The sequence below is a fragment of the Pleurodeles waltl genome, chromosome 3_1 (genome assembly GCF_031143425.1).
Source record: "Pleurodeles waltl isolate 20211129_DDA chromosome 3_1, aPleWal1.hap1.20221129, whole genome shotgun sequence".
In the NCBI taxonomy this organism is placed as follows: Eukaryota; Metazoa; Chordata; class Amphibia; order Caudata; family Salamandridae; genus Pleurodeles; species Pleurodeles waltl.
This window is the reverse complement of record NC_090440.1, coordinates 1,887,535,562-1,887,558,688: the sequence shown is the minus strand read 5'-3', so window position 1 is coordinate 1,887,558,688 and position 23,127 is coordinate 1,887,535,562. Positions and strand designations below refer to the sequence as shown.

The window sequence follows — 23,127 nt, the reverse complement described above, 5'->3', positions numbered from 1 at the left end:
TACGGTTTGATTGGTGCCGATTCCATGCCAGATTCCAACCCTCCTCAGTGTTCTGCTGGCCTGAAGGAGGATGCTCCCCTTTGGACTCCAGCCAGTCCCAGGTCTTATGGGCAGATTGAAAAAAAAGTGCCTTGTCACCATCCAAATCTGGGAGTTTAGCCAGAAAAATGAAAGCATATTTGATCCCCGGGTGTCAGAGTTTGAGTTTCACTGTGTAGTAGGAAACCCTATGTTTCTGGACGTCATCTGTGTAGTCTGGGAATATAGTGACTGGTTCTCCACTTGCCATGGGCGCGAGCAATCTGTAGAATGTTATCCCTGTCCCAGTAAGTGAAAGATGCACCACCACTGGGCGTAGAGGAGCTCCAGGAGGTTGTGGTCAGGCCGGCACCCAGTGAGCCCGCTCAATTCAATCAATCAGTTTGTAAAGTACAGCTACTCACCTGTTAGGGTCTCAAGGTGCGGGGGAAGTGTAGCGTGTACTGGTGAGGTGGGTTAAAAAAGCCAAATCTACAGTTCCTTTGTGAAGCTGGGGAGGGAGGTGGTTTGTCTGATGTGGATGGGTAGGGCGTTCCAGGCGGTGGCTGCGCAGTAGGAGAAGGAGCGTCCTCCTGTTCTGGTTGTCCTGATGCGGGGTACTTCAGCAAGAGAGAGCTGGGCTGAGCATAGGGCCCTGTGGGGTACGTGGAAGTTAAGTCGTTGGTTCAGGTAGGCTGGTCCGGTGTTGTGGAGGGCTTTGTGTGTGTGGGTGAGGATCTTGAAAGTGATTCTGTTCTCTATGGGGAGCCAGTGCAGTGTACGTAGGTGTTGCGAGATGTGGCAGTGTCGGGGCAGGTCGGGCGGAGGCGTTCTGGATGTTTTGCAATTTGCGGGTGAGTTTTTGTTGATTCCGGCGTACAGTGTGTTGCTGTAGTCCAGTCTGCTGGTGATGAGGGCGTATGTGACAGTCTTTCTATGTTTGAGTGGGATCCATTTGAAGGTCTTGCTTAGGAGGCAGAGGGTGCGGAAGCAGGTGGAGGTGACTGAGTTGATTTGATTGTTCATGCTGAGGTCGGGGTCCAGGATGATTCCGAGGTTGCGGGCTTGGCTGGCGGGGGTGGGCAGGTTTCCGAGGGTGGGTGGCCACCAGATGTTGCTCCAGGCATTGGGTTGAGGGCCCATGATGAGTTCTTCTGTCTTGTTTGTGTTGAGTTGAAGGCATGAGTTGTCTCTCATCCAGTTGGCGACTGCTTTCATGTCTTTGTGGAAGTTGTGTCTGGCCCTGTCGGGTTCGAGGGAGAGGATGAGTTGGGTGTAGTCGGCGTAGGAGATAATGTTTATTCCTTAGCTTCTGAAGAGGGTGGCTAGCGGGGCCATGTAGACGTTGAACAGAGTGGGGCTGAGGGAGGATCCCTGGGGCACTCCGCAGGTGGTGGGTGTGGGATCTGCAAGGAAGGGGTGAGTCTCACTTGTTGCGTTCTGCCGAAGATGAAGGATTGGATCCAGTTGAGGGCCTTGTCTTTGATGCCGGCTTTGTGCAGTCTTCTTATCAGGGTGTGTTGGGAGACTGTGTCAAAAGCTGCAGAGAGGTCAAGTAGGATGAGTGCTGCCATCTTCCCCCTTGTCCAGTAGGGAGTGAATGTCATTTGTTGCGGCCAGGAGGGCTGTTTTGGTGCTGTGATTTGACCTGAATCTGGATTGGGAGATGTTGAGGATGTTGTGGTTTTCTAAAAACGTGGTGAGCTGCCTGTTGACTGCTTTTTAAATTACTTTTGCAGGAAATGGAAGTAGGGAGATGGGCCTGAAGTTTTTGAGGTCAGCTGCTGAGGTTTTCTTGAGGATGGGGTGGATCTTGGCGTGTTTCCAGTCAAAGGGGAAGGTTGCAGCTGCTAGTTAGCAGTTGATGGTGAGGCGGAGGTTGGGGGCAACGGTGTCTGCAGCTCTGTTGAAGATGTGATGGGGGCATTGATCCGTGGGAGCCCCAGAGTGTATGGACTTCCTTGTTTTAAGCGTGTCTTCTGTGGAGACTGAAAAGAAAATGGATGTCTTGCCTCCTAGGACTGTTTGCATCAGCCATTGCTCTAGGTATAGGTCCATGTCCAGGCCCTCAATCTTCTCGGGTAGGCCCACCACCTGTATGGTGTTCCGTCGCGACCTTCCTTCCGTGTCTTCGGATTTAAGTTTCATAAGGTCCACTGCTACTGCAGAAAGCCAGTACAGTTTGTGCATCTGTTAAAACTGGCTGCATCTCCTTTATGGTCACGTCACACGTGGATACTCTTGCCTTCAGTTTATTATGTTCCTCGTGCATGTGACCCATGTCTTTGTTGATAGTGTCCAGTTTCAGCTCCAGTGTCACTTCCAAGTCCTGTACAGCCACAAGAAGATGAGCGAACTTGACATCATTGTCCTGCAGCACATGGTCACCCCTGGGTGGCAGCCCCATCGGGGGTGCCCCCATTTCAGACAGGGAGCGAACCTGTTGGTTGGAGCCTTTAGGTCGCACCATCATGGCGTTGAGTGTGTTGAGGTTGCTGCGGCGGGCAGTGCGTACAGTGTCCCCTTCTTCTTGAGGCAGTATTAGAATTTTGCTGGTTTCCCACATTCACCCTTACTATAACAGTCAAGCGGTGAATAATCACACACCCCTGTATGTGTCTCTAGAAACAGGATGCCTCACCTAGTGTGTAGTAATCCATCATCTCCTAATCGTTGCTTATTGTTCAGCCACTCTCCCTCCGGCAGTCAGCTAGAAGATACAACAGCAAAAGGAGTGTAAGGGAGAATGGAAAAGAGTGCAACTCGTTGACGAGACTCACAGATTATCAGACATCATCCAGCAGCGTGGGGGATATCCCCTTTTTTGTTCAATCTGGGAGAGGTGTTGTCTTAAAATTATCAGGGCCCCCTATATGATTTGCAGTTCTCTCAGAGTGTGGGGCAGTCTAGACAGAACCTTGTTAATATTCTTATCTCAGTATGCCTCAAGGTCTTTGGTAGCCTGGGTTCTGTCCCACAGCGATGATGGCTAACCAGACTTATGGTGCTGCAGTCACAAATCCAGGAAGAGAAGGGGGAGGGAGTTGGATGTGACCCCCTCTCCGTATGTATCCACTGCTCTAATGGTATGGAGGGCCCCTAATAGGTCAATCGGGGCCCTCAGTTCCAGTGTGCATGTAGTCGAGGTTCTCTCCCATGCAGGAGGGAGAGGGGCTCACGGAGGCGGTCATGCATAATGGCGGTGGCAATCGCTGTAGCAAAGATTGAGGAGCTGACCCAGCACCACAGGTCGTGGCATCCCCCACCCCCGAAGATCGAAGTGGTCTGGTGGAGGTCCGTGTACTCCGGGGCGCGCTTCCTCTTGCTGCTCTGCAGCAGTCCATAACTTCGGGTTGGCAGGCCTCCAGTTGGGCACCCATCACGTCCTGCAGGGTCCGGGTCATCCACACAGCTCGCTGCCTACGACATCGCATGCATTGTATGCCGGTGAACTCTGCTCCTCTGTGATGGTCCCACGTGAAGCGACTGCCCAAACGGTGTCTGCAGCAGGGTGGCAGGGTACAGAGTGTTGGTTTGGGCCAAGAGAATTGCAGCGTAAGACAGAGCTCGCGCTTGTGCGACTGCTCCCACCACCATCTTGGCCATGACCACAGGTGTGACCATGGGTAGTGCATTTTATGCATCAGGCTGTCATAGTCTGGATAAGGTCTACGTCTTGGATAGGAACAAAGCTGGCAGGAAGTGATTGTAGATGTCATCCCTTCATTTTTTTGCACGTGAGGAATAGTGGTAGACAGGGCTGGCTTTAGTGAGGTGCGAACGGTGTGGCCGCACCTACTACTGGCCTGGATAGGGAGGCGCTGACCTCAGGGGAGCGCTGTGTAGCAATAACTCACAAATGTGCGATTTAAAAGTACCTGCTAAAAAGCTCTTTGTGCGTCCAGCCTTCAGGAAGAAATTAAAATGTCAAGATTCATCTTGTGATTAATGTTCCTGCAAAAGACAGAGATCTGAGTTTTGTCTAGAGGCAGTTTTGAGTTGGCATGAAGTAGCACAGAGGGTTAAAGTGCCTGCTGCAAATAACAGACCTATATTTTTTTGTTGATAGCTAAGTGAATTACTAAAGCCAGCCTTTACAAGTGCTTTAAAACAAATGAATGTATGTGAAAGGGGAGATGAGGAGGACATTTGCGGGGTGGTAGTCAGGGAATCCGAGGAGGTGGTCATGGGGTGGAGGGCGCCAAAAAAGACTGTCGGACAGGGTGCCATCCCTGGTGGTAGCTATGTGTAGACGAGGAGTGTTTTTTTTTTTTTTTTTACGTGATGGCACAAACATTTAGATTCTGGTGATTAACAAAAAAGTGGAATTGAAAATGACACTGACATTAAGAGGATGAGTAACTTAGCAAGGTGAAGTTGGCAATAGAGAGAATTTATATCAAAAACTGGTTATGAATATAAAATTGACGCAAAAGAGGAGAAAGCTATTCAGTGTTAGATTGTATTTCAAAAATACTAAAACCCATAGTAATCTGTTATTGGGGTATTTTGGTGTCCTTTCCTCTAGCTGCGGTGAAGTGCTTGTACACTAATAAGGTTGTGAGCTAACTTGTGAAGGTGGTGGCATGAATATTTTTCTCTCATCTTCAGGAGAAGGCAGTCGCTTTTCTGCAGCTGAGAACAAATGACAATATACGGTGCAGCTCGTATCCTGGCCACTTTGAGGGTGACGTTTGGCCTTTGGCCACATGTTCGCGTTGGAATCCTGGCATTCCAGCCATTTATTTTTATTGATGGAGCAGTCTTGCACATTGACACAAAAACACTTGCCTGATTCATTGTAGCTCGCAGAAGGCGTTGTCCTTGCCATGCTGTGCCGCGTGGGTTACGTCATATTGCACCAGCTGGTTTCTGTCCCTTTGCTGATCCGACCACCAGGGCGCCAGCGACCTCAAGGAACCTATGGCAGGGTCACTATAAACTTAAACAACGGACCGAAAACTAAGGCCTCGAGGCTTGAGCAGCGAAACCGGAATGCAACTCCTCATTCCAAAAGAACTCGAACGGAAGTCGTAATCCCCACGTAAAGAAATGTGTAAGGGTTGCAGGATTGGCAGCGTTTTGTCTCTTGCCCAGTGCCCTCTGACGACCAACTGATTAATCACGTCCAATATAATCTGACAGTCTGGAGACCACCCCCTTTGCAGGGCATGTGTCTTTGCTATGCAGCTCTGACACGTGCCACCTTGTTGGCTCACTTGCTAACCAAATGTAAAGGCCCTGCCGTCCCAGCTGCTGCTAATTGGTTTGGCACTGTTTATGCATGTGTTGCTCTTCAAGCTAAATATAGAGCCGAGATGTTTAAAACCAGCGCACTTTGGCTGGCACGATGTGGTGCAATGATCCTCTCGAGCGCTGCTAAGAATGGTACTTTTCATCTTGACAATTAACACTGACGCAGTACAGAGCCCAGCTCGTGGCCCTCGGAGCAGAGGGAAACGCAGAAGCTCGCTTGCTTTGGGCCTCCTCACTTTCCATTCGTCAGCTCGGACCTCTTGCTGAACTTACTATAAAAGTAATTGTATGCCATTGGCCAAATTAGGAGATAGTTGGCGGCAGTGGACAAACACCATGGGCTAGCCCACCGCGGTGGTATTATTTTAGTTGTACTTGCATTTCTTTTTGTTTTTTTTTCTATTGCTATTTGTCATCAAATAATGCCCCTCTTGTGGAAAAGGTATTTTTTTAAAGTTATTGCATTTGTATAGCCTTTGTTACCCCTGCTGAGGCGTTGAAGCGCTTTACTCCGGGGTCGCACGCTGCTCCTGAACCCAATGTTAGCAGTTAATGCAATGGTTTTTGATTGCTGTGCATTAGGATTGGTCTTGTGCGCTCAGGCAAACCTTTCCATGCATTCACTCCAGTTCCTTTGGGGCGGATTAAATGAATACTAGTTAGGTGTGATCATTAATTTTTTCAGGGTGGGGGGGGCTGATGCGTGACGTCATACAAGTGGTTGATATGGAGACAAGATGGGGCAACGGCGATTAGGTATTGCGGGTTTGCAGGTGTATACTTTTCAAAGAAAGAGGATGAGAATTTTTTAAATGGTTTGTGTGCAAATTGCAGAAATACATTAACAGAGAATAAGGCCAACGTGCACATAATGCAGGGAGAGGAGGATCTCATAAAATCAGGGCATGAAAAGTAAAGAGACGAGCATTGGCAAAGCTAATGGTCTCACCTATGCAACAACTTGGGCTTTGTAAATATTTTTTTAATTGTATAGCATGGTGTAGTGGGTTGTGGCCAGTATTTTAGGATATGTATAGCCTGGTATGATATGGCCTGTCATGGTATGATATGTCATTGTATAGTATTGTGTTGCATGGTATGATGTAGTATGGTACAGCCTGTCATTGCATAGTGTGATATGGTATGGTATCATCTGTTTTTTTACAGTATGGTATGGGCTGTCGTATACTATGGTATGGAGTGTTATTAAATGCAATGTCATGGGAGAGTATGGTATAATCTGTCATTGTGTGATATGGCATGCTGTGGCCTGTCATTGTGTAGTAAAGTATGATATGGTATTGTCTGCTTTTTTTACAGTATAGCATGGCATTGTGTAGGCTGTCATTTTATAGTATATTATGATATGAATGGCCTGCCATATGGCATGGCATGGTATGGCCTGGTATTGTATGAAAAGGCATGGCATGGTATGGTAAATAATCTGTCATTGTACAGTATGTTGTGGCATAGGATGGTGTGGCCTGACATTGTTTAGCATACTGTTCTATGGCATTAACTGTGTTTGTACGATATGGCATGGAATATCATGACCTGTCATTGCTTAGTATGGAATGGTATGGCCTGTCATTGTATGACCTAGTCCTGCCTGACATCTGGCCTAGCTTCTGTTTGATCTTGCTTGGCCTCTGGTCTGATCTGACCTAGACTCTGGTCTGATCTGGGCTGTTCTCTGGTCTGTCCTCTGGTCTGTCCTAGTCTAGCCTCTGGTCTGGCCTGACCTGGTCTGGCCTCTCGTTTAGCCTCTGGTATGGTCTCATCTGATCTCTGGTCTGGCCTCTGGTCTAACCGGGCCTCTGATCTTCCCTGGTCTCTGGTCTGGTCTCTGGCGTGGTCTGGCCTGGCCAGTAAGGTATGTCCTGTCATTTTCTAGCATGGTATGATATGGTATCACCTGCCATTGTCTAGTACGGTATGGTGTGGCCCGTCATTGTCTAGTATGGAATGGCATGGACTGTCATTGTCCTATATCAGTGGTTACCAACCTGTGGTCCAGGGACCCCTAGGGGTCCGCGAAGCCTCCTCAGGGGGTCCGCAACTGCTTAGGAAATTAAATAATATTAACAGATTAGGTCCCCAGCTTTCAGTAATGACTTAATGGGGGGGTCCCCGGATTCCAAGAAAGATTCAGTGAGGTCCCCAGCCTCCAGTAATGATAAATTGGGGGTCCACAGAAGTTAAAAGGTTGGGAACCAATGTGTTATATGGTATGGCCTGTTGTTTTATAGAATAATATGTTATGGTATGGCCCATCGTTTTATAGTGTAATATGGTGTGGCCCATCATTTTATAGTATAATATGGTATGGCCTGTCATTTTATATGGTATGGTATGGGCTGTCGTTGTATGGTATGGCCGGTTAATTGATGGGATAATGCCTGAGGAGTTAGCTCTGAGAAGAGACTCAGCAGGGAAACACATGCTGTCGCACAAGTTGCTTTAATCAAAAAGGTAAAATTGCATGTTGAAAAAAACAGGAAATGCTTTAAAACATTAAATACCTTTATAGGTACAATGTGGCTATGAAATATCTAAATTCAATGTTGTAGTAAAGATACAATTGGAAAAGAACAAAGTATATTTAAACATTAAACATGTCTGTTACTGCAGTGAAAACAAAACACAACCAGGGCACTCCGAATAATAAGTCCACGATGAAGAAAGTTGCAGATTTCTTTATTCCTTTGTGTTGAGAAACATCAAATCAATGTTCAGAGATAGCCATATCTTCATGTTTGAGAGAAATCACATCAATGTTCAGCGACCGCCAACACGTGTTTCGTCCACACGGACTTTTTCAAGGCATAAAGATGGTTGAAGACAATAGTGTCCAGAGATGTCCCTTATTGCGCAGGGAAGTGACAGTCCTTGAAGATGTAAGGACTGTATAGATCAAAGGCATCCGAAAATTAAGGGAAGGCACGTGTACGGGCCCTGATAAGCCCACACCTGACCTCTCGCTGGTCCCGAGAGGCAGGGAGGAAAGAAAGATGCGGCGTGCGCGTGGTAACGCTGCGAGGTAACGAAGACGATGTCTGTTACTGCAGTACTGTCCTGTAGCTTTTACAATAAATAAGCCCATGGCTATGGTGGTAGGCCAGAAAAGAGGTACAGCAGACAAAAACATGCAGTGGCACAAAACGTTTCCTGGCTAAAGTGTTATCATGGAGAAGAGGCACTGCTGACAAAAATATGCACTGGCACACACACTGCTTTGATAAAAAGGTATAAGTGCATGTTGAAAATGAACAAAGTGCCTTTAAACATTAAATAAGTCAGTTGCTGCATTATCACCCTGGAGCTTTTAAGCATTAAATAAGTCTGGGGCTAAAATGTTAAAGTTCCTCAATCCAAGCGTGAGCAGTGGGAAGGCACTAATAAATACATTAATTACTATTTGGTCCATGCTCCATGAAAGAGACAAACACAGGAAGTGAGAAAATGAAACTGGTCGCCCTGACCAATCATAAACAAGGAAATGAGAGTGATAATGAAGCCAACCAATGATAAGTAATTGTTGAGCTCTAAACCCCCTTTAAGTTTAAGTTAACAAAAGATGTAGCAAGTGACAGCTTAAGCTGTGTCTGGCGATATGTTAAAAAATAAAAGCAGGGTGACAATTAGAAGTTTTAAGTAGTGATCGTTTTTTCAAGCCAAATGTTTGAGTATAGATGATGTTTTTTGAGAGGGCCTGCAATTTTAAGATAAAGAAAATGTTAAACAAGGATTTCCATTAGGCTTAAGTAGTGGAATAGGGTCTGAGTGGCAGTGTGCTCTTTGTTTAATTGTCCGAGCTATTATACTGCCCAATGATATAACGAGACAATGGAATAAAAGCTGTGGTGCTTCATTTACAGCATTAAACCTCCTAACCTAGAGGCAGCTAAGGCTCGATTAAGCCTTCCCACGCGTGCGCTTCCTGGCCAACTGCTGTACCTGTAAAAATGTTTTTCAGCATAATTTTTCAGTGAATTGCTTAAATGGGTAGAAAGCATGAATATCATGTATTTGCAGCCGCAGAGGCAATTTCATGACTTTTCTCTAAAGGCTGTAATTTAGAGTGTTCTGCTCATTATTCTCTGTGTGACGTCTGAAGTGCTTCTGCATTATTCTCGGTCAACACCTTAGTGGGTGGATTGTGGTGCGGAATACAGCTAGGTGGTTTTTAAGCTGCGCGTGCTTTCTTTGGGCAGGGCTCACTTCCATAGGCTGAAGGATAGTTTCTCCAAATATTTTAGCCCCATTCAAGAATTGCCTTGATAAGCCTTTTTTAGTAAGCGTTTCAAGGAAATGAATTAAATAATAAGCCCTCTTTTGAGCCCTTCTTTTTTGCATGTCCCATGCAATCCAAAAGAGCGCTGCCTGTGTTCTTGGCGCACTCTACCTGGAGAGAAAATGGCCAGTCTTTCCTTTAAATTATAGCCATTCTTATAGGGTGGTTCATGCATTCACAGGCTTGTGTGGTGGTGTTCTTCCTTAAGGAACTTCAGCAGGAACCACTTAACCATACTCTGTTCTTTACTGGCTGAAAATACACATTCACAACATCAGCAGTTAGACTCTATAGAATATATACATTTCATGACTGGCCATAGAGGTGTGGGGAATGCCTAACTCAGCTATTTTGGATTCCATGTTGCTACCTTTTCAATATTTAACTTAGAATGATTTGAAGATTGTCTTGTTCCTGCACACCCAGTAGCAGCTCGCTGACCTCTAAAGGGGCAGGGCGGGTGCGGCGTGGAACATTTAATAAAAAAAAAAAAAACTGACCTCCTCTGTTTCAGCCGTACCGCTCCTCTTTCCCTCATCGTCGCTCCAGGCTCCCAGCCTGCCCTGCAGCCAATCCTGACACTGCTCAAAGCAGCATTAGGATTGGCTGGGAGCTCTCAGCCAGGGTGCTCCCATGCATACTGGGAGCCTGTGCAAGCTCTCTCCAGCCCAACAACACAGTGCTGGGCTGGAGAGAGCCTATTGCACATGTGTGCTTGGCCGGCCCGAGACGGCTAAACATACATGCGCACTGAGAGGAGTGATCTGTGCATTTCCCTCAAGTGCTCGTCACCCCCAATGCCCCGCCCCTGTCAAGAAAACCTTAATGAAGTTTATTGTCGTTTTCTTGAATAGGTTTCGCAGCTGCTGGCAGGGGTGGGGGCAACGCTCCTCTGTCCTAATGGAGGAGCCGCTGCTTTGCACACCTACAGAGTAGATATCAGTTTCTGATGACTTTGTGAAGAGTGTGAGTTTATCTGTGCTTCCCCTTTCCATAGCAGAAAGGACCAAAGGCCAATAACAAGAGGCTAGAAAATACATCACTGTAGACTCTTTTGTACGCAAAGTAAATGCATCAGCTTTTCTTTCCTACTACCCAATCGTTTCCTACAGATGGACAGGTTAACGTTCATGCATCTTAGGCAATATCAGATGAAATCTCAGGTGTGGATGAATGAGTGAACCTTGGTGGGGTCTATGATGCAGCAGGTAATTAAAATAAATGTGTTTCCTAGCAGTGGTTATGTGTTCTTCGAGACAACTGGGATCCCCTCTTAACAATTTGGATCCTTTGAGACATTGTAAGCAAGGCGCTCAGATTCACACAAACTGCCTGTTATAAAGCTGTGTTTTTTGGTTGTAGATGTGTTTTGAAGCACCTGTACTGTACATCTGCTTTTGTTTAGGATTCAATTTTGATGCTGCCTCCATCACATAAGCACAGTTCTGTAGAAGTATAGAGAACCAGGGAACCAATTTAAAGCCAAGTTAACATATCTCAGGTACATCTTTCTTCGCTTGAGGCAGGATAAGGCGTGATCCTCCTTTGTTCCTGCTTTAGAAGTTGGTGTGAAGCCTACACTAGCATTTTTGAGAACCCTGGTCTGGGCGGAAGTCAAAGAAGGTATCTCATACTTCTGTACCAGGTTCCTGATTTAAAGGCACATTCTGGAGGTTTGCAGATGAGGCCAAATATTGCCTGCTGCTCCAGACAGATGACTTTAACCCGTGATGGAGGCACAATTTATCTTCCTTGTTGCCAAAACCAAGTCTAAGCCATTGATCTACCGTATGTGACTAGTGCTGGGGGGGGTGTCCTGAAATATTTAGTATATGAAGGGTAGTTGGGTATTGCACACAGGGCAATATGACAGAGGAGACTGTCTGCATCGGAGAGCCAGGGGTAAGGGTCTCTGGGGGTTGGAGTGACATTATTTATAAATATCTTGCAGGAGCTGTGATCCGGGAACTGCTGCCTATGAGTCACTGCTGGGACAGGACATGTGATTGTCGCAAGGTGTGCTGAGTCGTAGAATGCATTTCACACTAGTTGTCCTATGATCACATAAATCAATGCTTGGTTCTGACCCTTCAGGAGTGCCTCTAACACTCCCTTAAAAACAGCAGCTGATAAAACCCTTAATAAATGCATAAATGAATGACTACAATTTCAGATACTTGGAGTTAATGATATTCACTTGAAAACTGCTTTGCTCCCCCTTCTTCAAGGGTATTCTTTCTCAACCGTGGTTGCTAAGATCAGAAAAGTTCCAGATGACCGTCATTGACCAGCTTCTGTGAAATATTTTGTGATAACCTCTTCCATTTGACTATTCCAAAACATTGAGGGAGGCTTATGATTGGTGACTTGCATGAGGATCAAATATGTTCTTTGTCGTGCAGCAGCAAATAAGAGATTCTGCTATTCTGGTTAATTGAGAGTGGTGAGGAGGAGTGGAGGGGCAGGGAGAGAGAGGGAGAGTGTTGCAAAAATGTTGGTTTTGTGAAGATTTTTACCCGAGCATGGACCAAAATGCTGTAGTCTGGTAAGAAAGTCGATCCCACTTCCCCCCAACCCAATTGCCACCCCTCTCGACACTCCCTCAGCTCACCACCCCACCTTCATCACCCCCTCTCACCACCCCTCTCAACCCACAATTGAGTTTTGTTGTACTCTTTTTTTTTTTCTTCAATTTTCAAGTGTATTTTGAGTAGAAACTTAGGTTGTTGAGAAGTGTACAGATTTTTTTCTAGACGTTGGTGGGCACCTATTTGAAGTAAGGCATGAGAGGCTTTTCACAGGGCCTTGAAGGGGAGACCCTTCTAGCAACTGGAAGCCAGTGTAGTGCACAGAAGGTGAGCTGGCGTGGTCCTGTGGTTGCTGATGCAGAAGACTTGATGCAGTGTTTTTAATTTGTAGTACTCTACAAATCAGATATCTGTGCAAAGGAGTGACATAACAAAGGCCCCTGCAGCCCTCGCAGTGCAGCCCCCCCCCCAAGCTCCAGGGGCCCCTTCAGCACAGTACCCTGGCCTGAGAGCTCCTGAGTGAGTACGTAGGGGGATCCCTCCCTGTAATTTGCAGGGGGCTCCCCCCAGTTTTGTTAAACCACTGGGGCAAAGAAAACCGTTGCGCAGGCCAATGCTGACAACACATAAATGATGATCATCTCGATTCAATAAGGGAGGCTCAGAATTGGAGAGTGTTTCCCAGAGGACCACATACTTGGATGGAGGCTGTGATGACCCTGTTGATCTGTATGCCTTGGCTAAGGTCACTGTGAGTATTGGTGAGAATGGAGTGTCAAGTTTATGATTCTGTATATATTGCCAAATTATGGAAATATTTGTTTGCTCCCAGGAATTCGTGCAGAGTCAAAGATAGATAGCTATCTTTCAGTTAAACTACCTCCATCATTCCCTTTAGACTGCGGGCTTCATTTCGAGGATCAAGCACTCAGTAGCGGTTATATTAATTAGTGAATATGACCATTACCCCATCTGTGAAGTAAAATGTTTACTTGACAGGGTCGTCTGCTTCTGAATACAACAGATAGGAAATTTAGAATTGATTTTCTAGGCCTATGTTGGTGTCAGTGATGACGTCAGGCCTGTCTGGATTAGTAGGCTGGTCAACTGGTTTCTTTGTAGCTATAATCACATGGTATTATTGATAACCCACAGCTTTGAAGCTTTTCAGTAAGTTATTGATTTGAGAGCAGAGAGTAAAAGAGTGTAGCATTTAAATATACTGTGCATTCAGCTCTACATTGTCCACAGTCACCTTAAGATGACAACCCAATTCTGACAGAGTACATTTTGGGATAAGTTCAAAAGAGTTGCAAATTGGAGGACGCTGTGCCGATCAATACCATTTCACAAGGAGTATGCGGACGATTGCGCTCTAAAACCTATGATGGCTCAGACAAGATAAGTCTGAGCAAGACCACTCTTCCCTATTATCTTGTCAAGGGAAAGAAAACTTGACTTGCTTTTTGTTGTAAGAACACTGCTTGGATAAATCCCGGAGGAGCCAACCTAGCAAGTCTGACACAGCTAAGGCTATCATGATATTCTTGCTGTCAGGGCACCAAACTGTGAGGTCTAGCATTTGGTGTATTTTTGGGAGAACACGCTGAACTCTTAAAAAAAATAAAAAATAAAAGTGCTAGAATTCAGTTCACAACTCTACAGTATAGAGACACCTACACCATCCTACACCATCCATCTGCTAATTCTCCTTAGGATTTGTGGCCAGGACCATAACAGGGATTTTTCGATACTTAGGCTGAAAATAAACCTGTACCATTTGATGCCTTTTATCTTTGTTCTGGCTGATTGGCAGTTCATGGGTAGTACCCATAATGCTGTTGACTAGGGTCATTTACCACTGGTGCCTCAAGGCCCGAGGTACTATTGCCCACAAGTGGAAATCCACATTACCTCGTTTGTCACTGTACTCTCCTAGAGTAGTGGCCAAGGCTAAATATTGGACTTGGTAGTAGGCATGGAACTCGGCTACAGTATGATAGCATTAACACTCAACAAACTTTATATTTAGACAGAGCTGTATCCTTCAAATCAAAGACTTGCTTGTGTGGATATGAGGCAGGCGGGGGGGGAGCAGTTAAAGTGGCAAACAACAAAATAAAGTATAATGTCCTATCTCCTTTTGGTGCCAGTATTATAATAGCCCACAAGATGGCTCATGAGGTGAAAAGTTGCTGGTGAAATCTACAGTCATCTGCTGGTCACAAGTTCAAATATTGACAAGGCTTGACTTCCACCCTTCTACACATCAGTAAATTGAGTACCATTGGCTGCGTAATATTATATTAGTACCTGTTTTTTGCAGTACTTGGAAATGGCGGCAGTGTGCTATGAGGTGTTATAAAACACTTAATTGAAATATAATGCATATAAAATAATTACGATTGTTGGAGCTCATTGCATCTATGGACAATATTGTATTGTGTAGAGTTCTTGGCTGTCTGAGAAATCCTTTAGTTCTTAGTCTTACTGTGGCCTTGGTCACTGCCTGCATTCTGTTAAGCAAAATATCGCAATGATACAATGCATCACTTGTGCTGTGCTATGTCTGCCGTTTGTCTCTCAGTGGCTGTGGGTGAAACAGGAAACAACTTGGACAGTTTAAGCCTGTGCTATGGAAAATCTGCCAATATTGTTTCAAACCCTAATTATTTCCAATACCCCAATAAAACCCTACTTAAAAGTGAACTAGAATATGTATATCCACATGGACGTCACATCATCAAAATGCCCGGGGTAGCGGAAGTGACTTTACACGCCCTTTGACCTCCACCTTCTCTCACACACTCATGCTTACACATATACACAAATTCACACTTACATACACTCTCTCACACATAAACTCACTCTCACCCGCAAGCATGTACACAACATACATTTAAAAGCATTTTTTACTTACCTCAGCTGCCATTTAAGGGCATATTCCTAATTGTACTCCAATTATATTATACAAATTGTGAATAATATATTATAATTCACTATTAGTGTTATAGAAAATTTACAGAATACAAAGAGAGTGGAGCCCCAACAGTCGTCCATAAGGACCATCTCCCACTGTGTTCCTGGCACTTAAATTGCCACCTATGAGGCCAGGGCTTGCAAAGGCAGTGCCAATGGTAGCAAAGGGCAAGCCAGGGGTCGCAGCTGCTACCCCGGCGACTACTAAATGACGTCCATGTATATGTAGATGAACTAAGCTATCATCTTGTCAAAGGGCTGAATTGGAAAGGACAATGGATAGTTAACGGGGTAACAGGGGCTGTGGTGGTAGGGGCACTAGACACAGAACAGGGTGCAATGACTCTGTTGCAGCAAAGCTAATTGTTCTAACAGGAACTGATGCTGGAATTGTGCTATTACCTAATATGTGTCGCGGGGGAAACACAAATGTATGGCCCCTATCTCATGATAGACTGCTAGTGGGGTGGCATGGTCATCCCTTGGACATGTGCAACCTATAAACTTGCTGGTTCCCACTATAAACTGGGGAACTAGAATTTAGGATTAAGGACAGGTTCTGACTTTAAACGCGGATATTCTAGATCTTTAAGGGTTGGAAAGATATAGGAAAGGTGACAGACATGCCTCAAATAGTATGGCAATAGTCCAAAATTGGAAAAAGCCCCTCAAGTCCATCTCAAGTTCAAAAGGGGTAAATATGAGCTTCTCATCAAGTCAGGGATATAACAGATTAGTGGAGGGTAATGCATGCCTGCTACCATCACACACACTGCTGAAATCTGCTGTGAAGGTGCTTGACTATTTTGCAAAGCAGGTGTCTACCTTATTCAGTACAAGAAGTATCTAATGCAGCTCTATATTCAAATGCAAATAATGTTTGTTTCCAAGTCCAACTACATAAGGCATATAAATGGCAGCTTAAAAGGTGTGGTCTGACCTTGGAAGTCAGTTAAATTCCTTGTGGACAGAAGGAATGCAATTATTGTTGCACAGACTCATTATGACTCTTATGCATTTTATGAAATCTCTACTTTCCAGTAGGTCAGATGAGCACCTGAAGTGAATCGCCTGTCGCCAGGACAGAATTAGACTGCCTGCTTGCATTCCCAAAAGAGATCAGAACGTGTGTGCAAATATATATTGACTAGAGCAGGAACTACACAGTTGGTTCTGCTAACCTCAGAGAGAAATGGACACAGCTGGACCTGCTGAGGTCTATTTTCCAATAAATGCTGGATCCATTTTATTATGTCATTTGTGGCTCCTAATACTGGCTTCCTTTTGTTTTATTATTGGAATTGGTGCAGGGCATGGCATTGCAGTGCTTTTGGCAGTTCTGGTGTGACTTTCTAAACAGTTTTATCGGGGAGTGGAGTCTAATTCAACTTGTGAAGATATTTTATCACCAGGAATGGACATGCTTAATTGTGAGGTGAATGTGGCAACATAATGAGTGGTGGGAAAATGTTCTGATTGTTCGAAGGTGAGACTAGAGGGATGTGTTGAATCCTATAGGTATTGTAGTGTGCTATAAATGCCCATTGCTCGACAGTAAAACAAATGCTAGAAAGTGTTTTGGATGCTGTAGGAGCTCATTAATGACCTACTTGTGCTGGTTGAGCACAGGTAACCGGTCTGTCTTTGTGCTCTCTCCGGTGATGGTGCATGAGGTGCCCTTGTGGAGAGTGCTCATGAGATCCTGTCGATGAAAGGAACAACCAGATGGACTGTTTCTGCTGCTTTGGCTATGTGGGCGGTGTTCTGAGTGAAGTGCACAGTTGGTGGATGTGCACGTGATGTACGTTTAGAGATGTGTTCTGTAGTGAGCGATATACAATTAGGGCATGTCTGTTCTCTGCTAGATGTATTCTGTCTAAAGCGTCCTGTTAAGAGCATGGTTGTTGTGAATAGGCAAAACCGTGGGTGTAATTCAGTGTCAGATCACAAACTACCCTTTCAGCTAGGTTCCAGAATTCCACCTTAGCATGAATTTCAGCTTGCATCCCCAAGGCCAAGAACACTAGAGATATTTTAGTCCCTGCCACGGGGAGTCTTAGGAATACTTCCCCCATATCAGGCATTTTGCTTTATAACCAGGAGACCAGGTCTACTTTGGGTTCTCCAAATATTGTCACTCCCGTTCGTAAGGATGCTCAGTGTTCCCTTTTAAATAGTAGGAAGCCTGCTTGGCGATGAGCTTTCTGTAGACCTATTCCCTTTTTATAGTGGTAAAGTAAAAAAACAACGTTTCACAACGGACCTATCATTGTTTTTTTTTCCTCTCTAAATTAGATCAGTTAATCTGATTAAGTCTGAGATGTCTGAAATACTGTCATGGGTTTTTGGTATTCGATTTGTGCTGTTTGATTCTTGATATAGAATCGCATCAGCCAAGAGAGGCAATTACACATAGCAAAATTTAACAAGGTATCAGAAACCAAGATGTGCATGAAGTGGCGTTTTTAGGGCGAGTGCGCAAGCGCTCTGGCTTGTTGTAATCTATCTGTGAGCTTTTAACCACGCCCACTGCACGCCCTTCACTATCATTCGTTCATGGGCTTGCCTTTCAAAAATACTTTGTTATCATTGGTAAATGCTTTACATTTGTCCCTCCTTGAGGCAGTTTCCTTGGGCATCAACCCTGTTACTTGGATCATTGCACGTTTGCTGATACGTTTGACTGAAAGCAAACCTCTTTTTCCTTTTGTGTCTCTTCTTCGCACTCACGCTCATGGCAGCCACGGCGCTTTGAATTGGCTTGCTTATGTCAACAGTTTTACTTTTTATTTTCAATTTATGTGGCGATAAAAATCTAGTCTATGTTAGGAATTTACAATGCTAATAGCTCGAGACCCATTGCATTGCAAATGCTTGTTCTCATTCTGTCTGTTTGGATTTTCAGCTTCAACACGTTCTTACTGGAAGAACCTGAAGCACGTTCAATAAATCCTCATTTTTGTGTGTGCCTGTTTCCATCTTAGCAGTAATTATCTAATTGGTGTTTCTTCCCAAGAAGTGCACTCATGTGCTCTTAACTTTTCTTGACAACATTAATCATGTTCTGCAGCAATGTATGCACTCACTGCACCACATTACAAAAACACACGAATACAAGTCACTCTCAACTTTGAGTTCGAATGGAGGGTGGAGAATGCTCCATGTTTATGTCTACATACTAGTTCAAGATCTGTGTCTGGCTGCCCCCAATATCAGACTTTGAATAAACTGCATCTCACAGGGCAGTATGGGCTTCTTGGATGTTTGCTCTTTTTAGGTATATGCCACAATGAAGTGCATTTAACTTTAAGCATCATACAGTGTTAGGAGAAACGGCCTTAACAAAGACGTCAAAACCACGCAGTTGTTAACGCAAGCATTACCACGCACATCTAAACCACGCATATGCCTTAACCACGAAAAAGTAAGTATTTCGTAGGTCAGTCTGTGTGTGTTTTTGTATATATGTGTATATATACTGGGTGCATCACTGTCTGAGTGGGTCTGTGAGTGGGTGCATGAAGTTCTGAGTGGGTCTGTGAGTGGGCATGAGAGTCTTGAGTGGGTCTGTAAGTGGGTGCACTGGAGGCTGAGTGGCTTTGTGAGTGGGTCCATAAGAGCCTCATTGGGCTGTGAGTTAGTGCATCGCTGTCTGAGTGGATGACGTGTTTTTTTTTTTTTTGTCACCGACATTCTTGAAGGTGTTGCAACGTTACACAGGGGGCCACACTGAGCGTTGCAATTCATTTGTGATTATTGCAACACTCGACAAAAAAAATATTAAAAAATTATAATTAGACCTCCATAGTGTCCTACATAACAGCCCTGGGGTCAGGGTAACTCGACCCTAAACCCTTATGCCACTTTCCATCTCAAGTTTCAGCCCCAAGGACGTAACTCGTTCTCTAAAGTGGCAGCCGCAACTTTCTAGTCAGCTCAACACAAGGCAATCACAGTATCTCTGTTCTCATGTGCATTCGCGAATACGTCGCGATCATCGTAAAGTCATCGCAAGCTCAGATATACAAATTAGTTTTCCCTTTAATATCTCATAAAGTAATGGACTGATTTTCACCATATAAGCGAAAGCGTAATCTGCGTACTTTAGAACACTGACAGATCTAGCTTCTTTGTCGTTAAAGGAAGTTAGCAACTTAACATCCAGTTGGGTGAGGTGGATAACCGTGCCCTGTGTTTGTCCACAGAGCCCATATTCCATCTCTGCTTCAGTTTAAGGCAATCTGAAGGGGTCGGTTTTCAGGTGTTTCTGTGCTTGTGTTAGGCAATAAGATTACAAAAAAAAAAATCAAAACAGATGTAGTGCTGAGCAGCAACGTGCACTGTTTCACACCTTTTTAAGGTATTTACCTATAAATTGAGGAGTTTTGTATAGAGCTGTGTTTTTGTCTTTCATTTACTTCACATTGCTGAGAGATACAGCTTGATTATTGGAAAGAGCGGTTAATGTCCAGTTGATAGATGTGTGTAACCAGTCCCATATTATTCCGGTTTCAGTTGAAGGCAGGCCTAAAGAGGACGAGGTTCTAGCGCCTCGCGTGGTTAGGTAGTAATTGTAGGGTGCCAAGAGAACTACAAAAGGTGAAGAGCCGCAGCAGGAAGCTGAGCTGTGGCTTTTGAATGGATCTGTTGCCCTGAATGGTAGCGGATACTAAAAAATGTTCTTTCCAGATTTAAGGAAAAGTCAGTGACTTCTGGATATGTAGAAAAAATAAAAAAATGGAGGAATGGTTGGAATTCTGTTTTGCAGGCAGGAAAAGGGGTTTAACAATTACATTATTCATAACATTTATATATGGAGGGAGGAAGTGTGTTGTGAATAATTCAAGTAAAGAGCACCTTACAAGGGGAAGGGATGAGGACTTATTTGATAGGATCAGGCGACCCGGATTGTCACACCTACTTCCTCTTTTGTCCTCAGTGTATCTTGAGTGAAGCACGTCATTATTTCTGTAATTTGCTAAAGTCAGAGCGCTTGGAAGGAGGCTGATCTTACCTGCTGGGGCTGTAGACAAGCTAGACATTTAATCTATTAAAGCAAAGTGGCCGATGTAACGATTTTAGATTCAATTATGAGGTGCATCAATGTATTGTTCATCTGCAAATCTAAAGAAGAACAAGTCTTTAATATGTGCCCTTTTGCATCCCCGGCACAGGGTTCTTCGCTCCAAGGGTCTGCAGAAGATGGGGAGATGGATTGCATCTGGCAGTCGGAGTACCTGCCACCCCAGAAGATCACACACACCAACAGGTAGGACCAGGACCGCCTTCACACGCAAGTGAATGTCCCTGGCAGATTGCGCCTTCACCCTTCAGTGCTTCATTAGTGTAATGAGACTTTGGCAGTGGTCCGCAGTTCCACTGAGCGAAACCGGATGCAAGGCTCCCCGGAAAATGTGCAGAAAATTCACGTGGCAATTAAAGTAAATAAAACTGTGATATAATCCCAACAGCACTCAGACACACTTTCACAAGCACCTCTAGTATTTGCATTGATTATTCAAACACGTTTGCTGACGGCTTTTCCTTGATTTGCACCTTCGCGGTCTACAATTAATCACCATCTATTGTAAGGCCCCATGGTTTGCAGTGGTAGCATGTTACAAGTGTTATTTCTGCTCCACGCCGTGAAGAAGTATCACCTATGAGCTACAAACATAAAGTTAATCTGTGAAAAAATTCATATTAATGCCGATCTTGGATGACTTTTCAGACTTCGAAGAGCTTTCTAACTGTGGGGTCATGCAGAAACACTTGCCACTGCACATGTCTGTAATACAAACGTGGGAGTAGCAGCAAAAAGAGCTTCAGGAGATGGGCAGAATGAGCGTGGCATAGAGTTGGCAAAAAATCAATGTGCCCCCTGCGGGTGCCCCTTGAAAGTGAGGGAAAGGGGTCCTATGGACCCCAGCATGGCATATTCTCCTGTTCTTGGCTGCAGTCACTCAGTGCACCTGCCTGCAGGGGGATCTCCGCCCTGCGCCACCTAATGCAGGCCTGTCGCCACCTACAGTGAAAGGTGGATCAATGGCTTCAAGTAGCCTTTCACTAATGCTCTACCACCAGTGCAGGTGCGAATTTGTACCTTTATTAAGAGCAGCGCATTCAGTGTAATAGGGCGCAGCGTCGCGGCCTGCGCCACGCACTTCCAGTTGAGGGTGTGACTTGGTGCATATTAGGGCAGAGCACCATATTTGTAATACAGACTCATGTGAGAAAAAGACAAACACACACTGTTAATATAATGTAATATAGACTTCTATTGCCATAGAGGGGTTCTGGTGGCACTTAAAAACCCTGAGGCCTAAGGCCAAATAGGGTGATATTTTCACCTTAACCCCGAGATGACAATATAGGCCCAATGTTACACGTTACTCATTATGAATTTTTTTTATATGGCATGATTTATTAATTGCTTGTAGTAGTCTTTAGAAAGATATATAACATTTGGATGCCATACATTTAACATTTTTTGTTTGTCTGAGGCTGCAGATATGTCTGCAATGTGTATTACAATAAATCATATTTTAAATGAAAAGTGCATTGAAAGGAAGTTAACAACATGCAATTTAAAATATGCTTTTCTTTTGTAGTACATTGGCACTATAGGATAAGTTTAAAATGACGTGTAAAGAAAGAAAATAAAGAGCAATATGGAACAGTGTACCGTTTACTCTGTGCTTACAATGTTTAATATCACACACTGGGGGGGCTTCATTAGTAGATAGTTGGGCCTGCAAAGGAGAGCTCTGATTAAATGTTTCAAGAGGAGCACTATCATTTAGATCAATTTTTTTTTACTACAACTGAAAGAAAGACAAAATGCGGTTTAAGGTTTTTATCTGTTTAGAGAAGCTAAATATCCTGTAAAGTAATTCAGCACAGTTAATTATGGAAAACCTTTCAAAGTTAGACCTCTTTTCTGTGAAATATGAGCTTTGAAACCACTGAAACATTTAACAAGAAGTCTTACCCATATATACACACACCCTTCCCCTATCTTTGGCTCCGGTTTATGAATCTTTACGAAAATTTCCCAAAAATATGATTCTCGTTTCAGCTGCTGTCTGGCAAGTTTCAGGGTGATCAATCAAGCGAGGCCTGAGGAAAAGGGGGGGGGTCCTAAAATGCGTTTACTGCATGTTAATTTGCATAGAGATTTTGAACAGGAATAGAGGCTGAACCACTGGACGGAGTTACACCAAATTTGGCAGTAAGCTAGCTCTTGGTCCAGAAAGAGCTCTTTTGAAAGAAAAAACAAATTTGTTTATATGGGGACGCGAAGGTTCCGTGAACCCTCTTGATCTCGTACTGAGATCTAATTGGCAGCCAAACACTTCAACAAGGAAGTGTTGGCAGCCAACTTTTGACTTGGCTTCAGTGGAGTCTCAGAAAAAAGGTAAAAAATAAGAAAAGGGGCCAGAGTAGGGACACCCTGACCCCTTAGCTCGAGTTTCCATTGTGCAGTACTCCGACCATCATCCTTTTGTGTTGCTAAAGTTGCCCTAAGTGGGAAGGGTATGCCCAGACATGGGTCCTTTGCTCACTGTGTCACTGTATTCAAGCTAGCGTGGCTGATGAAGGGTGATACCCTGAAACCGGTCCTAGGATGCTTGTTTCCGGTCCAGGGAGGACCTGGCTTGGCAGTTCGGGCTGGACTGTTCCCATGAGGAACAGGGTCAAGACTGATTTGCATATGGCTGGGTCCAAACTGGGGTGGCATGGTGAGCAAAAGAACCATGGATTCAACCCAGATCTGTGACTGGGGGTGAGTGTTTGCATTGTTCAGCACTCCGTCCATCATCCTTTTGTGTTGCTAAAGTTGCCTTAAGTGTGAAGGGTATGCCCAGACGTGGGTCCTGTGCTCACTGTGCCACTGGATTCAAGCTAGCCTGGCTGATGAAGGGTGAAACTCTGAAACCGGTCCCAGGATGCTTGTTTCCGGTCCAGGGAGGACCTGGCTTTACAGTTCAGGCTGGACTGTTCCCATGTGAAACAGGGTTGAGACTGATTTGCATATGGCTGGGTCAAAAC

At 44.7% G+C, this 23,127-nt stretch overlaps 1 protein-coding gene across 2 annotated transcripts in view; it reads left to right on the top strand.

Annotated features, from left to right (window-relative positions):
* The window catches only part of PARD3B (par-3 family cell polarity regulator beta), a 2,030,765-nt gene that overhangs the window by 917,850 nt on the left and 1,089,788 nt on the right, over window positions 1–23,127 (top strand). For both annotated transcript variants that reach the window (XM_069225990.1, XM_069225989.1), the window contains one exon: window positions 20,250–20,344. In XM_069225990.1, the coding sequence (XP_069082091.1) occupies window positions 20,250–20,344 (95 nt within the window). The remainder of the gene's footprint in view (window positions 1–20,249; window positions 20,345–23,127) is intronic.